At 41.0% G+C, this 15,592-nt stretch overlaps 1 protein-coding gene across 1 annotated transcript in view; it reads left to right on the top strand.

Annotated features, from left to right (window-relative positions):
• The window catches only part of EDAR (ectodysplasin A receptor), a 72,579-nt gene that overhangs the window by 46,674 nt on the left and 10,313 nt on the right, over window positions 1-15,592 (top strand). Inside the window, exons 3-5 of the mRNA XM_027675231.1 lie at window positions 171-293; window positions 1,381-1,562; window positions 6,480-6,565. Coding sequence (XP_027531032.1) covers window positions 171-293; window positions 1,381-1,562; window positions 6,480-6,565 — 391 coding nt within the window. The remainder of the gene's footprint in view (window positions 1-170; window positions 294-1,380; window positions 1,563-6,479; window positions 6,566-15,592) is intronic.

The raw sequence follows: 15,592 nt of genomic DNA, 5'->3' as shown, positions 1-15,592 counted from the left end.
TGCATCTTCTTCCATTCCACATAGTGTTACAACTTCTGAGCTTTTAGGGGTGTTTCACACTGCAATGCTGGCCCTGCTGTCTGCTGGGCAGCTGGGCAAGGGGAGGGGGTGAGGCATGGATAAGGAAAGCCATGGAAGTGACAGTGCTCTGGGATGCTCTCTGGTGACAGGTCTCCCTGGTGTACTCTGCCAGTGCTGAATACTCCAACTGCGGTGAGAATGAATACTACAACCAGACCACTGGCATGTGCCATGACTGCCCCAAGTGCGAGCCGGGTGAAGAACCTTACATGGTAATTTCAGCTTCCTTTGCTGGTGGGGGACATATTGAGCACCAAATGTGAAAACCAAATGCTTTGCTACCTGGTGGTAATATATGGATAGGAAAGAAAATGGGGAAGGACAGGGGTGCTTAAGCAGGAGCACTCACACTTGCAAGTGTGCCGTGGGAGAAAGGCATCATGCATGCATGCCACTAATCCACATCCCAGGAGCAGCCTGTTAAAAGTGATACTGTAAAAGTTGAAAGGTAAATGTTCCACACAGAGTCTCTGCCAGTCTGTTCTCTTCTCAACAGTTGTTTAAAATCTGATGCTGCTGTTCTGACATGGTGTGATAAATTGGTTAGTCTGGCGTGCTTGCTGGCCCCCCACACCAACAATTTAGTTTTGCTCTCCCACTAAGATATTTTGGCACTAGAGGAACTTGGATGTTTCTGCAACATTTTAAATTATGATTCCTAAGTAACCACTTGATTTACAACAGATAATTGTTGCTTATTAAAAAAAATAAATTACTGAAATCCTGTTTGGTTTTAATGGGATAAACATCCTATTGCAAACATTTCACACAGTTGGTAGTCCTGAACAAGGACGTTTGAATAATAACCAGTTGGGTTTAGTTTTATTTAATCTAAACATAATGTTCAGCTGAGACGTATGAGTTCAGAGGTTACAGAATCCCATCCAAACATTGCCTTTTGTGATGTTCCGTCTGGGCTCTCCTAGCATGAAAGCTGCTGATAGCCCTGCTGCAGCTGTGTTTTTCCTATAGTAGTCTCCTCTACTCTTCCATTTTCAGTTTTCTTTCTATCTAAGTAGCAGCTGAAAGTCACTTCCACGATTTGCTGGACTATGATAGAAGTAGCTATGGGGGGCCACTTACAAGGAGTATGATGCTCCAGTTCTCCCTCTCCAGCACACAGCATGCTGCATCCTTATATCCCTGCATGGCCTTTTTAGGACAGACACTAATGGGCCAAACAGCAGACTTTTCTCCCTTTGTGCTGCAAAGCCAATGGACCAGGCTATGAACATTCTCTTTTGCTAGAAGTTGGTGTGCAGCACAAGACTGCTTTTCAGTGACTTTGTGTTGTTGCAGACATGTGGATATGGCACCAAAGATGAGGACTATGGCTGCATCCCCTGCCCTTCAGAGAAGTTTTCCAGAGGAGGTTACCAGATATGCAGACGGCACAAAGACTGTGAGGGTTTTTTTCGAGCCACAGTCATGACACCTGGTGATCAGGAGAATGATGCAGAGTGTGGTCCTTGTCTCCCAGGGTAAGGACTTATCCACAGACCTTTGCTCTACCCAAGGCACTGGAAAATACTTCCTTAATGTTAAAGTCTCTGACAGCCTTTCTTCATGTCCTAGCTGACTGTAGGGGAAATTATGGTGAATTATGCTTTTTTGTCTCTGCTAAACCAATACATTTAAATGTTTCAAAAGCATTGATGACTTTAATAAATCATAGAATCATAGAATGGTTAGAGTTGGAAGGGACCCTAAAGAAGATGTCGTTAATCTTACTGAAACCTCACTGAAGAAGTACTTGTTTGGACCAACTAGAAAACTTTTTTCTCTTACTAGAAGTGGAAAGGGAACAAGCATATGTGTGCAGTGCCATTTTAAATGCTCTAAGAAATCCAGCTCAAACTCCATCTGTAGCTTCAGAGGACCATCTGCTAAGTCCTACATTCTGCATCCTACAAATGAACTGCATGAAAATGCCTTGGATACCCTGTAGGGTCTATGCAGGCACTATGGCATGTTTGGGAGCATAATATATCTCTTCTCCAGATGTGAGCAGCTGGTACATTTGTCAGTAGTTGACAGCATTAGCTAACATATCTGTTAGGTGAGATTTACCAAGGCATTTTAGTCTCTTAGGGTCCTTTCTAGCCAACAGAAAAGGGTCTAAGGAGCTGCTAATGTGGTGTGTGTGTGTGTGTGCTGTTGTTCAGGGTCAAAACAAGTTTCAGGGCTGGCTGACGGGGCTTAAAATAGATCATGTTTTCTAAGTCCATCTTTGTAATGGTTTCTTATGCTCAGTATAATTCTGATAGTAATGGTGAGAAAGATATTGCTGCATTGGATATGTTAGCAGTAAATTCTTGTCTGTATTACATTTGAAAGTCTGCAAACCAAAGCATACATATGCACTCTCAACATTTTTTTGTAGGGTGAGTAAATACTCTAAAACACAACATCACCTTACATACCTTTTCAGTTTCTGCCCCTGTGCCACTTTGGTTTAGAGAGTAATTCCTATTGACTTTTGGCTTTTGTGCAGTTTGCAGATACTGTAAAACCTACACTCCTTATAGCACAGAGAACCCTGTTAAAGAGGCCCTGCAGGCTTCCAGGTTTATTATATCAGTGAGTCTGTGTGAAATTTTCACAGTTTACAAATAAAATGAAGGACTTGTCTAGCTGCCAACCAAACAGACTGATGATGTGATTTGAAAAGAGCTCCCTCTTAACTTCCCTTCATACATCATAAAGAGCAAGAAACTTAAATAGTGGCCACAGTTGCTATTTTGCAATTTTTGTCAGGACTGATGAGGTCACCCAGGTGGGAGTAGGGTGCTGGCTGAAAATAATCAGCTTGCACAGCTGGTGCTTGGGGAGAAATCTCAAAACATCGTGTTTGCACAGGTGTAGCCTGTAGCAGAAACTGGCCTGCCGGAATTTGGCTGTGTGCCGCTCCTGTGCAACTCTCAGGTCCTGGGATTGTTTGGCAAAACCAACAGTTAAGAAGAAACACCCTCTTAGTCCAAGCTTGAATAGATGGAACTCTCAGGATAAACCAAACATGGGCTAAAACCAGCTCTGAAGCTGCCCTGACTCCTCATGCTACTTAGAGTCCTCAGAGTTTGCTCTTTTTCCTAGGGTGGGGAAAATTCAGACCCCCTATGTCAGAGCAGAGAGCTGGTGAGTAGCTCAGGCTGATCTCGTTATTGCCCCCGGTGTCACAGGGACAGCCAGGCACCAGGGTGAGTGGCAGCTGTCAGAGTGCTCCCTTGCCTGGGCAGTAAACCTAAAAGAGCCCCTCAGTCAATATAAGGGGAAAAAATAAGGTTTCCATTTTCAGAGGACTGCTTCCATAACATGCTGCTGATCTTCCCAAAGTAACAACCCACATCTCCATTTAGGGACATCTCATCCCTTTGCTATTTTTCACCATCTCAGTAAAGCAGTGCGAGGAAAAGATGAACATATGGCACATTCTGAGTGCAAGTTTTCAGACAAAATACCACTGAACTCGCAGCCTTTTCCAGTGGCTACAAGTGTTGTCCTTTATACTTCATCTTAAAATAAGTGCTGGATAATTATATATTTTCCTTCTATTTTTTTTACTCTTATTATCAATTTTGGGGAAGAAAGAGACGTTTGGTACAAGAGAAGGGGTCATCCACTGCCTCTCTGTCTTCCCTCCAAATAAAATAAAAATAGCACTGTCACACATACAAGAAGGATGCAAGACTGTGGCCAGGAAAGAATTTAAAGGCTTAGCTCTGAAGCTGTGATCCTCAAAACCAAAGTCCAGTTGCCAGTGAACTCTAGAGGTACCTAGACTGAACCTCCTGGGACACTGCAGACTTTGTTCTCTGCTCCTGCCCAGAAGCTCTTCCATCATGCCAAATAGGACAGGTCAAGAATGTGGAAATTAGGTGTGAGTCAGACTATTTCCCTCAATGGGGTGATCCATTAGGTGTTCCTGGAGTGTAATTGAGATCACAGCTAACTACAAGCAGCCACAGCAGGTCAGAGCAAGGGTCCTTTTAGCCTGGTCATATGTCTTCTCTCAGTAGTGGCCATTAGTGGAAACCCATGGTGGAGTAAGAACAGGCCAAGTATATAAGACACATATCCCTTATGCTGCCCCAGCACCTATTTTCATCTTGTTTTAAGTCTCCAGTCTCCTCACAATGTAGAATTGCAACGGGATAATTTTCTTTTTAAATGTAGTTGGAGATGCCTCTACTACTGAGGCTTCCCTTTTTTCATGTGTTCCGTAGTTCCAGCAAATCCACATTCAGTTCTCTTCTCTGAGACATTTTAAGAGAAGCAGCGAACTCTCATTTGTTTTCTGGATGAAAAGGTTTAGCCAGTGAATTTTTAATAAAATAAAGACCCCCACCCCCCCACACACCCCATTCTGAATAAGGCAGCAGGTGCCTCCACCCATGTGCCCACCAACTTCTTGCTGTCTTTCTGCAGACTGTCCCCTGCAGAGAATGGCACTATCCTGCCCCCTCCACCTCCTGCCCCAGTCCCAGGTGCCCTGGTCCCTGCAGGACAGCAGACCTAAACCTGGGTCTGAGTCCCTGAGTGTGACATGGCACCACCAAGGTTAGCCCAAGATAAACCACCAAGGTGTTAAGCAGGAAAACAAGTCCATATTTCAGTCTAGCTTTTACTCTCAGATTTTGTCTGTAACACTTTCAAACCTAAGCCTGGCAGGTGCCAAGGAAAGAAAGAATGAGTCTCATAACGGAAGAAAATTCATGGTTTCATTAGTGGGCCACTTCTTCTCCACAGTTATTGACATAAAGGGATCAGATATTTCCAACCTTGCCTTTAATATTTGGTGCATTGGAAAGTAACCAGAAACACAAGTCTGTTGCCAGTACTTCATGGGGGTGAATCACTAATGTTTGCAGCTGCAGAGTTTCCTGCTCAAATGGGTCAACAGTTGCCTGCCATGATCATCCTCTTCGGTTTTCTTTGTATGTGCTCCACCATTCTGCATTGTGTCGAAAACCAAGAATTATTCCACCAGCTTGATTTAATTAACTGTCAGAAGGATTGTTTGTCTTTCCTAAACCACCACAGCTATTAGACTGTGGATCCTAACTGTCCTGTATTTTTCTTCATATATTTATATGTATCTTTGGCCTTCCACTTTGTTTTGTGGTTTGGCAATCTTTTCCTGCTTATTTATTAGCTGCTTTACAACCTAATATTACATAGGCCCCCATAAGAGAGGAAAGATGAAGTTTTTCTCCTGAGAGAAGGGTAGAGTGGCAGATGGGGCACAAGAGACATTTGAAGGGAGGAGTGAGGGTGCATCTTTTAAAACCAATAAGAAATGAACCACATTCATTTCACCTACTCTCTGAGGTTCCTCCTCTGAGTCCCTCTCTTCCCCTTGCATCTCTGTGTCCTCCATTTCCTGGTGCTATATCCCTTATTTGTAGGCTGGATCATTAATTAGTACACCAACTGATTTTGATGAACAGTTTCAATAGTGATTTCCTAACAATACATACATTTCCAGAAAAAAACCAAACCAAAACTATACTGCACATGCATAGACAGGTACATAAGAGCAGAAAACAGATTCGCCATTGTATAAAGCGTTTGTAATGTTGAGTACCTGTCAATGCAGAATGGATTATGAATTTATTCATCTCTTCATTAAGATCTGTAGTGATTTACAAGTGATTTGTAAAGACATATCCATAATATCAACTGTGTCATGTTACATCAATATATGTATGATTTTGATGTAATTTACTCATTAAGGTGCATGTGGATCCAACTCTTGCATAACCAATTACCTTATTCCAACACTAACTTTATTATCAGCCCAGAAGTTCAAATCATGAAGTTCAAATTCCTTCACACTGTAATTCCACTATCAAGGACTAACTTTTAAACAATACAACAAGGAGGTAAAAAACCCCAAACCAAACCTACAAAAGCTAATCTGCTTTGCCTTGTAAGGGTGGTGTTTTCCCGTATTTTTTATTATGATTTGGCTCAGGTTTGGTTCTAACATTACAGAGATTATTCATATGGTGTTTGTGAATAAAATCAGCCAACCATATCCAACTGGTGGTCTTGCTTGAAAGATTACTGCTTCAAAAATAACATTCCCATATTTTGAAAAATCTCTTTTCAGGGCATGCTGTAAATTGCAGCTTGAATTCAGCAGGGAGAATAATGTTGTTTTGGGCAGTGTTACCACTTCTTGTCATGTCTCAATGTTTGATTAATTACCTTTTAGGAGGAAAGGAAGAATTGTCTCTATTCGGACAATTAAAAAAAAAAAAGAATCTTCGTATCACATTGCTTATAAAATTTTTTTTTTATTGATTTTATCTCCATATAATTGGTTGCTGCTGAACCATGCTCAGTTGTAGCATATTAATTTACACTGTTTTGCCTCATCTTGCCCTTCATTGCAGTTACTACATGCTGGAAAACAGACCTCGCAACATCTACGGGATGGTTTGCTACTCGTGCTTGTTGGCACCTCCTAACACCAAGGAATGTAAGTGTTCTGCCGTTTCTGTGCATTTCATCTGGTTTTGACTTTAAATCATCTGGTTTTGACTTACAATCATCTGCAAGCTCAATGTGAAGTCTTTCGGTGATGATTATTATGTTCAAACAATAAGCCCAGCTCCAGTAAAGCAATTTCTTCTTCCAACTAGCCTTGCCAACAAAGGGAGGGAATGCTGATCATCTGAGGAGAGATCAGAACCTTTGATTTAAGACCTGCTGTTGTTCATTTGTGCTCCAGTTTTCATCTGTTAAGACATCCCATGCAGGACTTACTAGGCTTACTTAACCAGTGGGTACAGGAAATCCCATATCTGTGTATTTTTTTATTGAGTTTCAGTTCACCTGAGAAGAAAACATGAGACAATTTGTAGATCATGAAAAAGTGCATCTCACCTTTTCATATCCTTTGGCTTCAAAGTGATTCAAGGGTTGATATTGCTGTGTGGTGGTCAGCACCGATAAGAGTTAATTCTGTAGATTTCATGATTTCATTGACAAAGAACCTGTAGTTTGCTAACTGAAAAAAATCATGTATGTATGTGTGTGTGACACCCTAGAGGTACTGTTCCTTTGCATGCCATGTGCATGTGTAATGGCTTATCCATCCTTATGCCATAAGGAGGAGGGACAGCCCCGCACCAGCACTGTAATGCAGAGGCAACCCCCCCGAAAACCGCTTTTTCCTTTAGGGGGCAAAGAAAGTGAGAGAAAAAAAAAAAAGGTTCTCTCTGAATGACCAAATTACTCCCACAACCCCTCAGAGAATCTGGAGGAGATCAGGAGAAAAAGCTTTAAAAAAGACCAAACCAAAAACCCAAACAAACAAAAAACTGGACAAAGCTGAGCAGTTCCCTCGAGAAACCTAATGCATCTAAACCCAAAATCCTGTCCATGTTCTGTTATTTTAGAAGTCCTTGTCATGAAAAGTAATTGTAATATTTTGCCTGCCTGATTTGAAAGGAGGAGTTGACATGAAAGTCCCTGAGCTGTTATTTTTGTGTACATAAATAACAATTATTTCGTTCAGATGCTGCTGAACTGTGTATTGTTAGTGATCTGCTGGTCACTTCAAAGGACGATAAGTCATGAACAGCTACCACCTCTCCTAAAGTGCAAGAGCTCAGAGGAGCCAGGGCATAATCACCACCTCACAGAGCTCCTGGTGAGCGGTAGCAGTCCAGAAGGAGGTATCTCCCTGAGCTCTCTGCATGCAAACTGGTGGGTCTGTTGTACAGCTGCTCACCCCACTTGGCTGCAGGAACCCAACCTGTCCTGAGACAGCGGGAGTGGGTGAGGGCAGGTTGAGAATCGGAAGGGTAAAAGTGAGAAAACTCATGGGTTGAGACAAAAACAGTCTAATAGGTAAAGCAAAAGCCACGCACATCAGCAGTGCAGTACAAGGAATTCATCCCCCACTTCCCACAGGCAGGCAGGTATCCAGCCATCCCCAGGAAAGCTGGGCTACATCACACATAATGGTGAGTTGGGAACACAAACACCATCACTTTTTGAACGTGCCACCCTTCCCCCTTCTTCCCCCAGCTTTATATGCTGAGCATGACACATATGGTGTGGGATGTCCCTCAGGTCAGTTGGGATCAACTGTCCTGGCTCCTTGTGTACACCCAGCCCCCTCAATGGTGGGATGGGGTAAGCACAGAAAAGGTGCTGTGTAAGCACTGCTCAGCCATGATGAAAGCATCCCTGAATTATCAACACCTTTTTGGTCACAAATCCAAACCACAGCCCCATACTAGCTACTATTAAGAAAATTATCTGTATCCCAGCCAAACCCAGCACAGGGAGTCTTGGTGGGAGTTGAGGGTATACAGTAAGAGGATGCAGATGCACTTGGCTGCCCCATTGGTGGGAACAGAACCCTGCCTGCTGCTAGCACATAGCTGGAAATTACTCTCTTCCTCAGCTCTGATGGTCTCTCTCAAACACATTCTGAAATGGGGTTTTACCAGTATTAGACATGTTGTAACTCAATGATTTGGCAAGGAAGTACCTGAAGATTTTATGGCTATTACTCAATTAAAAAAAAAATTTTTTTGTCTTTTATAGGATATCTGACAGATACCGTATGTGATGTGCTTCTGTACAGAAAGATGAATGGCACAACTGATTAACCACATGCAATTTTTAGGTTGACAAACATTGAATAAACATATATTATCTTTGGGAGGAATTTAGGCAGGTGCATAAACTGACAAATTGACTGAGTATTGAGGTAGAAGAAAACATTAGGAATAGAAAGATTAAAGATTTCCATTTTAATCAACTCCATGAAACCAACCATTTGATTACAAGTGTTAAAAAAGCAGGAAAGTGTCTTAAAATCCAAATCCCTCAAATCACTAAACTCAGGTAATTTGGCTTATGATGTCTAAACCTCTGGACCCCGTTTGGAATGGCAGCTTCCAAATTCATAGCCATTAATTTGTACTCCAGATGGAAAATCAGCCTTGCTGCAGGAACCTCTTGAACAGCTCACTTGTTGCTGTGGCAAGCAGTGTAAAATCTGGTATTAGTAGATGGTCTTTTTCACACATTTCACTATCATCAGATTATAGCAGTCATAGCAAAGAAGAGGTGACATGTCAGTAATGCACAACTATGGAATTTTCTGAGTTTTGCAAATTCCAAACTCATGTTACGTGGGCTCTGAGCACATAACCTTAACACAAGCACATGGTTTCTGTCATATGAAGGATAATACCAGCTTTTTGGTAGGAATAGTTCCTTTGTGCAGAACGACCTCTGCTTGTTGACTGGCTGTCATGATGGAGGACCCAGAATGAAAATTCGAAATGGCCCCAGGAATCTTCTGTTCCTTTCTTGAGAGTTCAGAATAGCATTGAACAGCATTTGGGAGCTTAAACCCAAACTAAAGGGTTGCCTCTCCCCTAGAGATCTTATTCTTCAAACACCACTGCATACAGCACAACACTGGAGAAAGGTGACCCAGTGGGTCACAAGGAAATGAGAATGGCAAATTACTTAAAAATAGGAAGTTCAGGGTGACAAGCTCTGGCTTTGCACTTCTAGACAGAAAAATGAGGGCAGATAAATCCTGTTTCAGGCCTTTGTTAGTGTTGGAGAACAGTGGTGCTCTCCTTAGCTGAAAACATTCCTTGCTGGGGAAATGCCTGGTCTGTGTGTTAGAGAGGGCCAGCTCTGGAGGGTGCGTAGCCTTGCATGGAACCTTGCTCAGAGAATTTGCCTGGTGATACATTTTATCTGGCAAAAAAAGTGTTTGGGTTTGATCAAGGGGTAAAAAAATGTCTTTTAACTCCAAGAGTGTGCTGTGCAACTTTCATCTCATATACAGTCAGTAAAACTTGAAATGGCAGAGGAAACAAGGTGAACAGTCCATGCCCCAGCATCTGGAAATATTAGTGAAAAAATCACTGGGAATGAGAAAGAAATTCCTTGATGGGCCTGTGTCACCTTTTTTTTTTTTTTTTTGAGACATAAATAGCACAAAATAGCATGGAAAAGAGGCGAAAGAAAGGGAGATACTTCTCAGAGGTGAGAGGTTTAATTGAGGCACTGGACTGAAGGATGGGAGCAACAGTTCTGCAGCCTGGGAGGAATAACAGGCTTTAACAGCAGCTTGTGGGCAGTGGGCACTGGGCACATACAGGAGCTGTGCATATATAAGCATAAGGATGTGTGTTGTGGAGCAGGAAAACTTTTTCTTACTGGGAAAAGGGTAAACATCACCATAAAGACTACAGTTTTTCCTATCCTGTGCACTGTGAAACACCTGTGTAAGATTTCTGGCCTCTCAGCATGCAGTTCCCTCTAGTCTCCTGTGTAGGAACCTCCATGCTAAGCACAGAGGAGCACAATGCCAAAATGTCAAAGGTGTGAGACCTTCAGCTGTGCATGAAGCAGATCATGAGCCATCAGTCCCCCTTGCTGACACTAAATTGGGATATGATACCTCTGTGATAAATAACAGCCCTGCAAGAGGCAGGGGAGGCAGCTTTCCCATGCAAATCAAAGAATGAAGGTAATGAGCACCAAACCACTCTAAGATGTGGCTTCCCACAGTTAATGGTGCTGAATTTTCTGTCAGCACCTCTGGAACTGGAGTCACTTCAGGCTGCTGACTATGTAGGGTGTTTTTGGTTTGATTTTTTTTTTTAATCCAGTGTAAAAGCATATGTAAAAGGCAGAAGGTTTAGCCATACGTGAAGTTTCTCTGGCAGAGAGGTAGTTACTGCTGGAAGAGATTTTATCTTTCAGCAGCTGAAATTCTCCCTCTTTCTCTTTGAACTTTAATATCTGCCACTTCAGTTCAAAAATGCTAAAGGAAAACAAAATCAAACCCTGTTACAAAAACTTTAAGAACCTTTTTTTTGAAGTTGGATTTACACTATTACATCAAATATGCCAATCCTTTTGCATTTACAGATCTAAGGAACTTCAGCAATTGATTAAGGGGTTTTTTTTTAATTTACTGTATACATTCATAAGTGTGTATGTTGTTTTATTTCACCTTTTTTGCTGGTTTCATATATGAAAACAGATACAATTACGAACCTGTGTAAGTTTTTAAGTCTCACACCTACCAGTGATGACTTGGGAAAATTAAAAAAAAAAAGGAAAAAGAGAAAAAAAGAAAAACAATAAAGGAAAACATATGTGGTCAAGTTATTTTTAATTATCAGACAGCAAATGACATCTAGAAACAAAAAAGATAATTTTTATTGTTGAATCATTAGAACTTCAAAAAGAACTAAACAATTGATGGTTTCATGTGACGAGCTGTAATCAGGGGAGCACATCCATACCTGTGTAGTGAAGACTGAGAACTCAGCCTCCTTAATCAAAGTGCTTAAAACAAACAAGCCTAATGCCAAAACCACTTGTATTAGTGAAAATAATTCTGTTAGAGATTTTTATTTTAACTCTCCATTCTTTGTAATATCACTATTTTCCTTTCCTTGCCAGTTTTGTTTTTTGTAATATGATCAACATCAGGACTTTTTTTCTTCTGCATCAAATTACACATACAAATGAATAGGCTTGTTAACTGGAGCTAAAAAACTTGTCTTTCTCTCTTTTTTTTTTTTGACTTGTTTGGTCTCTGAACACCCCTTTCCTCTTCACATGTGTAATGTGAAAGAAATGTTAAAGGCTGTGCTTTATTATTCACTAATGGTATGGCCTGATTCTCCTCCCCTTACGGTTTGTGGTTTGTCCATATGAGGGAAGGAACCTTACCTTATGACAAAATCAGCCAGCCTCAGCTTCAAGGGGAGGGATCAGAGAAGAAAATACAAAATTTGCTGTCTTCAGCTGCTGGGAAAGCTGGGCCAGGGTATCACTCAGGAGAGCATCTGGTCCTGGTGGTTACTCCAATGACTTTGATGTTTTCACTGGTGCTGGAGCTGCAGCTCCCACGGTGAGCATCACCTGCTCATGGAAGACATTGCAGGTCTCTGCAGCATTGCTCTGACTGGGCTCAGGAGCTGCTAAACCTGCAGAACTGCAGCTTTCTACCACCCATACAGATGGGCTGGCCACCAGGACAATGGAGAAATGGAAGCTTGGTGGGTCTGTTCTCTTCCTTCTGTTGCTGTGAAGTCATGATAGAAAGGTTTAAAGAGCAGTTATCCCCTTCATGTTGCACAGAGAAATAGGTGATAATATGGAATCGCTGAACACAGGCTTAGTTCATGTAGTGGTGTGCCTATGACCTTCCAGTGCTGTGCAATTATTACAGCTCCTGGTGAATTCAGATCATCAGACTAAGACCACATGGCCTATAATTGTCACTGCTTCCCTGCCCTGGCAAAATAAAAGGAGAGAGAAATAAAACAGTGAAAGTCATTACAGAGAGCACAACAGCATAAAATATTTCCTTTTATGTGTTCTGGTTGCTTACAGTGAGATTGACCATATTGAAAATAAAAGTCTGGGGGAACTTTCTTATCACCATTTTTAGAAGTTTAAATCTCAGGAATTAATTTACTTCATGCTCTTCCTGGTGTAATAACTACCTATACTAAATGAAGAATCTACCTGTGGCTCCAGAAAATATTAGAGTCACTTACTTTATAGTATTCTGTATGTACCCTGTAAAGACAGGAAAATAAAGAGCAGTCATTGCCCAGGATACGCTCTGTTATTGGTGATTTGCAATATTTTCAGAATTGGTTTATATTTGGTTACTGAAGTCATATGTAAGCACCTTAGAAAGCAGCTTGGCTTTGACAGCTGCTTTAGCTTCCATGATGTTCCAAGTGCACAGGCATTCCATCTGAAGTGATGTTTCCTTAAGTTTGAAAACAAACCTTTCATGTAAGTACCTGAATACAGATTTACATTAATTTGAAAATTCTGACCTCTGCTTTCTACATATCTAGGTCTTTACTTACGACTAGATTTAGTTAAAATCCAGTTTTCAACTACTTTGTAAAACAGAAACTTTCCATCATTATTGAATTTCAATAAATAATTTATTTTTCATCTCGTATTTAAGGCTGCTAATTATTTATTTGCATGTGTGCTTTATCTGACTTCATGTCCATAAAACAGTCTCAATGATGGCACTCACAGGTCGGCTGTGCCATTCATAACTGCACCATGGCTGTGAGAAGAGGGATGCATGAGGAGAAAGCAAGCTGCACTCAATGGCAAGAAATAGATACATACATTGATACAGATTTTTTAAATGTTTATTTGAAGATCAGTCTGATAGTTCGTTTTGTACACACTTTGGGGATCTTTATAATATGTTATTAGGTATTAAATAAACTAAAAAAAAAAGCTATTGCTAACTGTGAGCAGCAGTCCTTTGCATGGACCAGTAAGCTGACACCTACAGCAACTTATGTCAGGAGCACATATGGTCTCCTACTGCACCAGATTTTATTCACTCACAAACACTTGCAAGGGTACATGTTGGTAAGACCTCCTTTCCCTGTGCCCTCCTCTTCCTCTCACAAATCTGGTAGTTTTGTTTGTCACTTCTCATTGTAAGTCTGTCTCAAGGTACAAGAACAACTCTAACAGTATGTTACATAAAGCAGAAAGGTTTATTGAAATGATGACAAAAAAGTATTTTATTGCCCAGCATTTGTTACCTATAAGGACAAAAGACCCCTGCATAGCAATTTAAATTAAAGATATCTTTTGAGTTAAACCCCCAAATTCAAATGTGAATACAGATTCAATTGTTCTTTTAAACAATAAGTATGGAGGGTTTTTTTATTGAAACTGTATTTAGACTCCAAGAAAGTTACAACTAAACCATAATTTTTTGAATAAAAACATTTATAATGCAAAAGTTGACCAACCATCAATGATAAACTTCTTTCCTAATGTCTTCATCACATTCCTACAGTATTACTTATAGGTGTCCAGGAATATAAACCACTCTTTTGCACAGCTATATTACAGCCATTGGTATTTTTTTTTTCTAAATAGAGTTGTTTCCATATGTTGTGCTGTAGCACTTTAGGATGTCTCTGTCTGAGCTATATCTAAGTCTTTATAGATTATGTTTCATCTATATTGGAACCAGAATTAATAATGTGATTGGGATGCAAAACTGGATGTGCACAGAAACAACTGACATTGCAGTCATGGTGTGGTGCTGGACTGGGAAAAAGCAGCTGCTATGAGTTCTGTTTCTTTTTGCTTACACAAAAGTGATATAAACTGAAATTCCACAAAAGCTGGCATTTTTGGTTCCTCTTGCAATGCAGGTGCACAAATTGGCACTTTCTTCTAAGCCACATCTAAAGAAAAATCTTGGCTCATAATGGATATGCCAAAATTTGACAATAGGCCTAAAATATGCATAATGACTAACTCCCACCTAGGCATATGTAAAAGGCCATCACATTCTAGCACCAGCCTTGATTTTGCCAGGATAGGCACTACAGAACAAACGAGGTGGCTCTGTTCCCATGCAAAGACAATTCTGCACGTAGGCTCAGGAGCTGAAGGTGCTCACTCTTGTGCACAGGCGAGGCTTGTGTGTATGTGTGCATGTGTATGCCTGGTATGGACAACATGCCGTGCCCTGATGTGGGGTAGAGCTGAGTGAAGTGTGACGATGATGCTGAATGAAGAATGGATGACCTTCCTCCTTACCATTCCTGTTCTGTGTGCTACTGTGTGACTTCCCATCTTGAAAGGCTGTACTTCCTTTCACAGATGGATGGAAAGCACAAGGTTAACAATACCAAGCGACTAAAAGATTGATTAGGCAGAAATACTTCATTGACTACATACTTCAAGTGAAGGAAAGAGAGGCGAGTTTGACAAAATTCCCTCATGGGGGAGATGAGCTGGAGTTTGTTGGCTAAACTGCAGGCAGACAAAGCAGCACGGCTTGCCTGTGTTCACCGAGAGGCAGTGTAAGAGGAGCTATTGTTGACTTGTTGCAGCTTGCAAGGACCGCGCAGAATCACAATTGGCTGTAATTGGATTTGCCAGGGGGGCTGCAAGAACAGGCGTAGGCCTTGTAGCTGTGGACATGAAGGAAAGTATCAGGCTACGGCACCAGCTATTTACTAAATTTCCTCTGTTGTCCAGCCATGATGAGTAAACACAGAGGTCACAACCAAGGATGATTCACTTCAGTTTTGTGAAGAATTGCTGAAAATTTTACAAATTACCTGTCCTCAATATCCACTACCTGCAGATGACATCTTCCTTTACTGATCCCTAGATGGTCTACCGCTGCATTGCAGTTTCTGGAGCTCCTAACTAATTCTTCTTAGAAGGAAGTCTGTCACAGAGAAAGGACCAGAGGGAAGACTTATGTAATCTGGCTGTCATTTGCATAATATGAAAAGCATCTGAATTAATAAAGTAGTATATTTAAAACTTTATGAAAACACTTATTCAGTTTGAAAACATCCCAGTTATAATAAATTAATCCATTTCCTTCCAACAAATGAAGTTTGAAAGAAATTTTATCATTGTTAGAGAAAATTTCTTTTGAAGACATCTGCAACTCATACTTGTGGCCACTTTAAGTGTA

Source organism: Neopelma chrysocephalum, unplaced genomic scaffold (genome assembly GCF_003984885.1).
Source record: "Neopelma chrysocephalum unplaced genomic scaffold, ASM398488v2 Primary Assembly neopelma1_25, whole genome shotgun sequence".
Taxonomy (NCBI): domain Eukaryota; kingdom Metazoa; phylum Chordata; class Aves; order Passeriformes; family Pipridae; genus Neopelma; species Neopelma chrysocephalum.
Note: the sequence above shows the minus strand (reverse complement) of the source record. Positions and strands in the feature narration are given on the sequence as shown.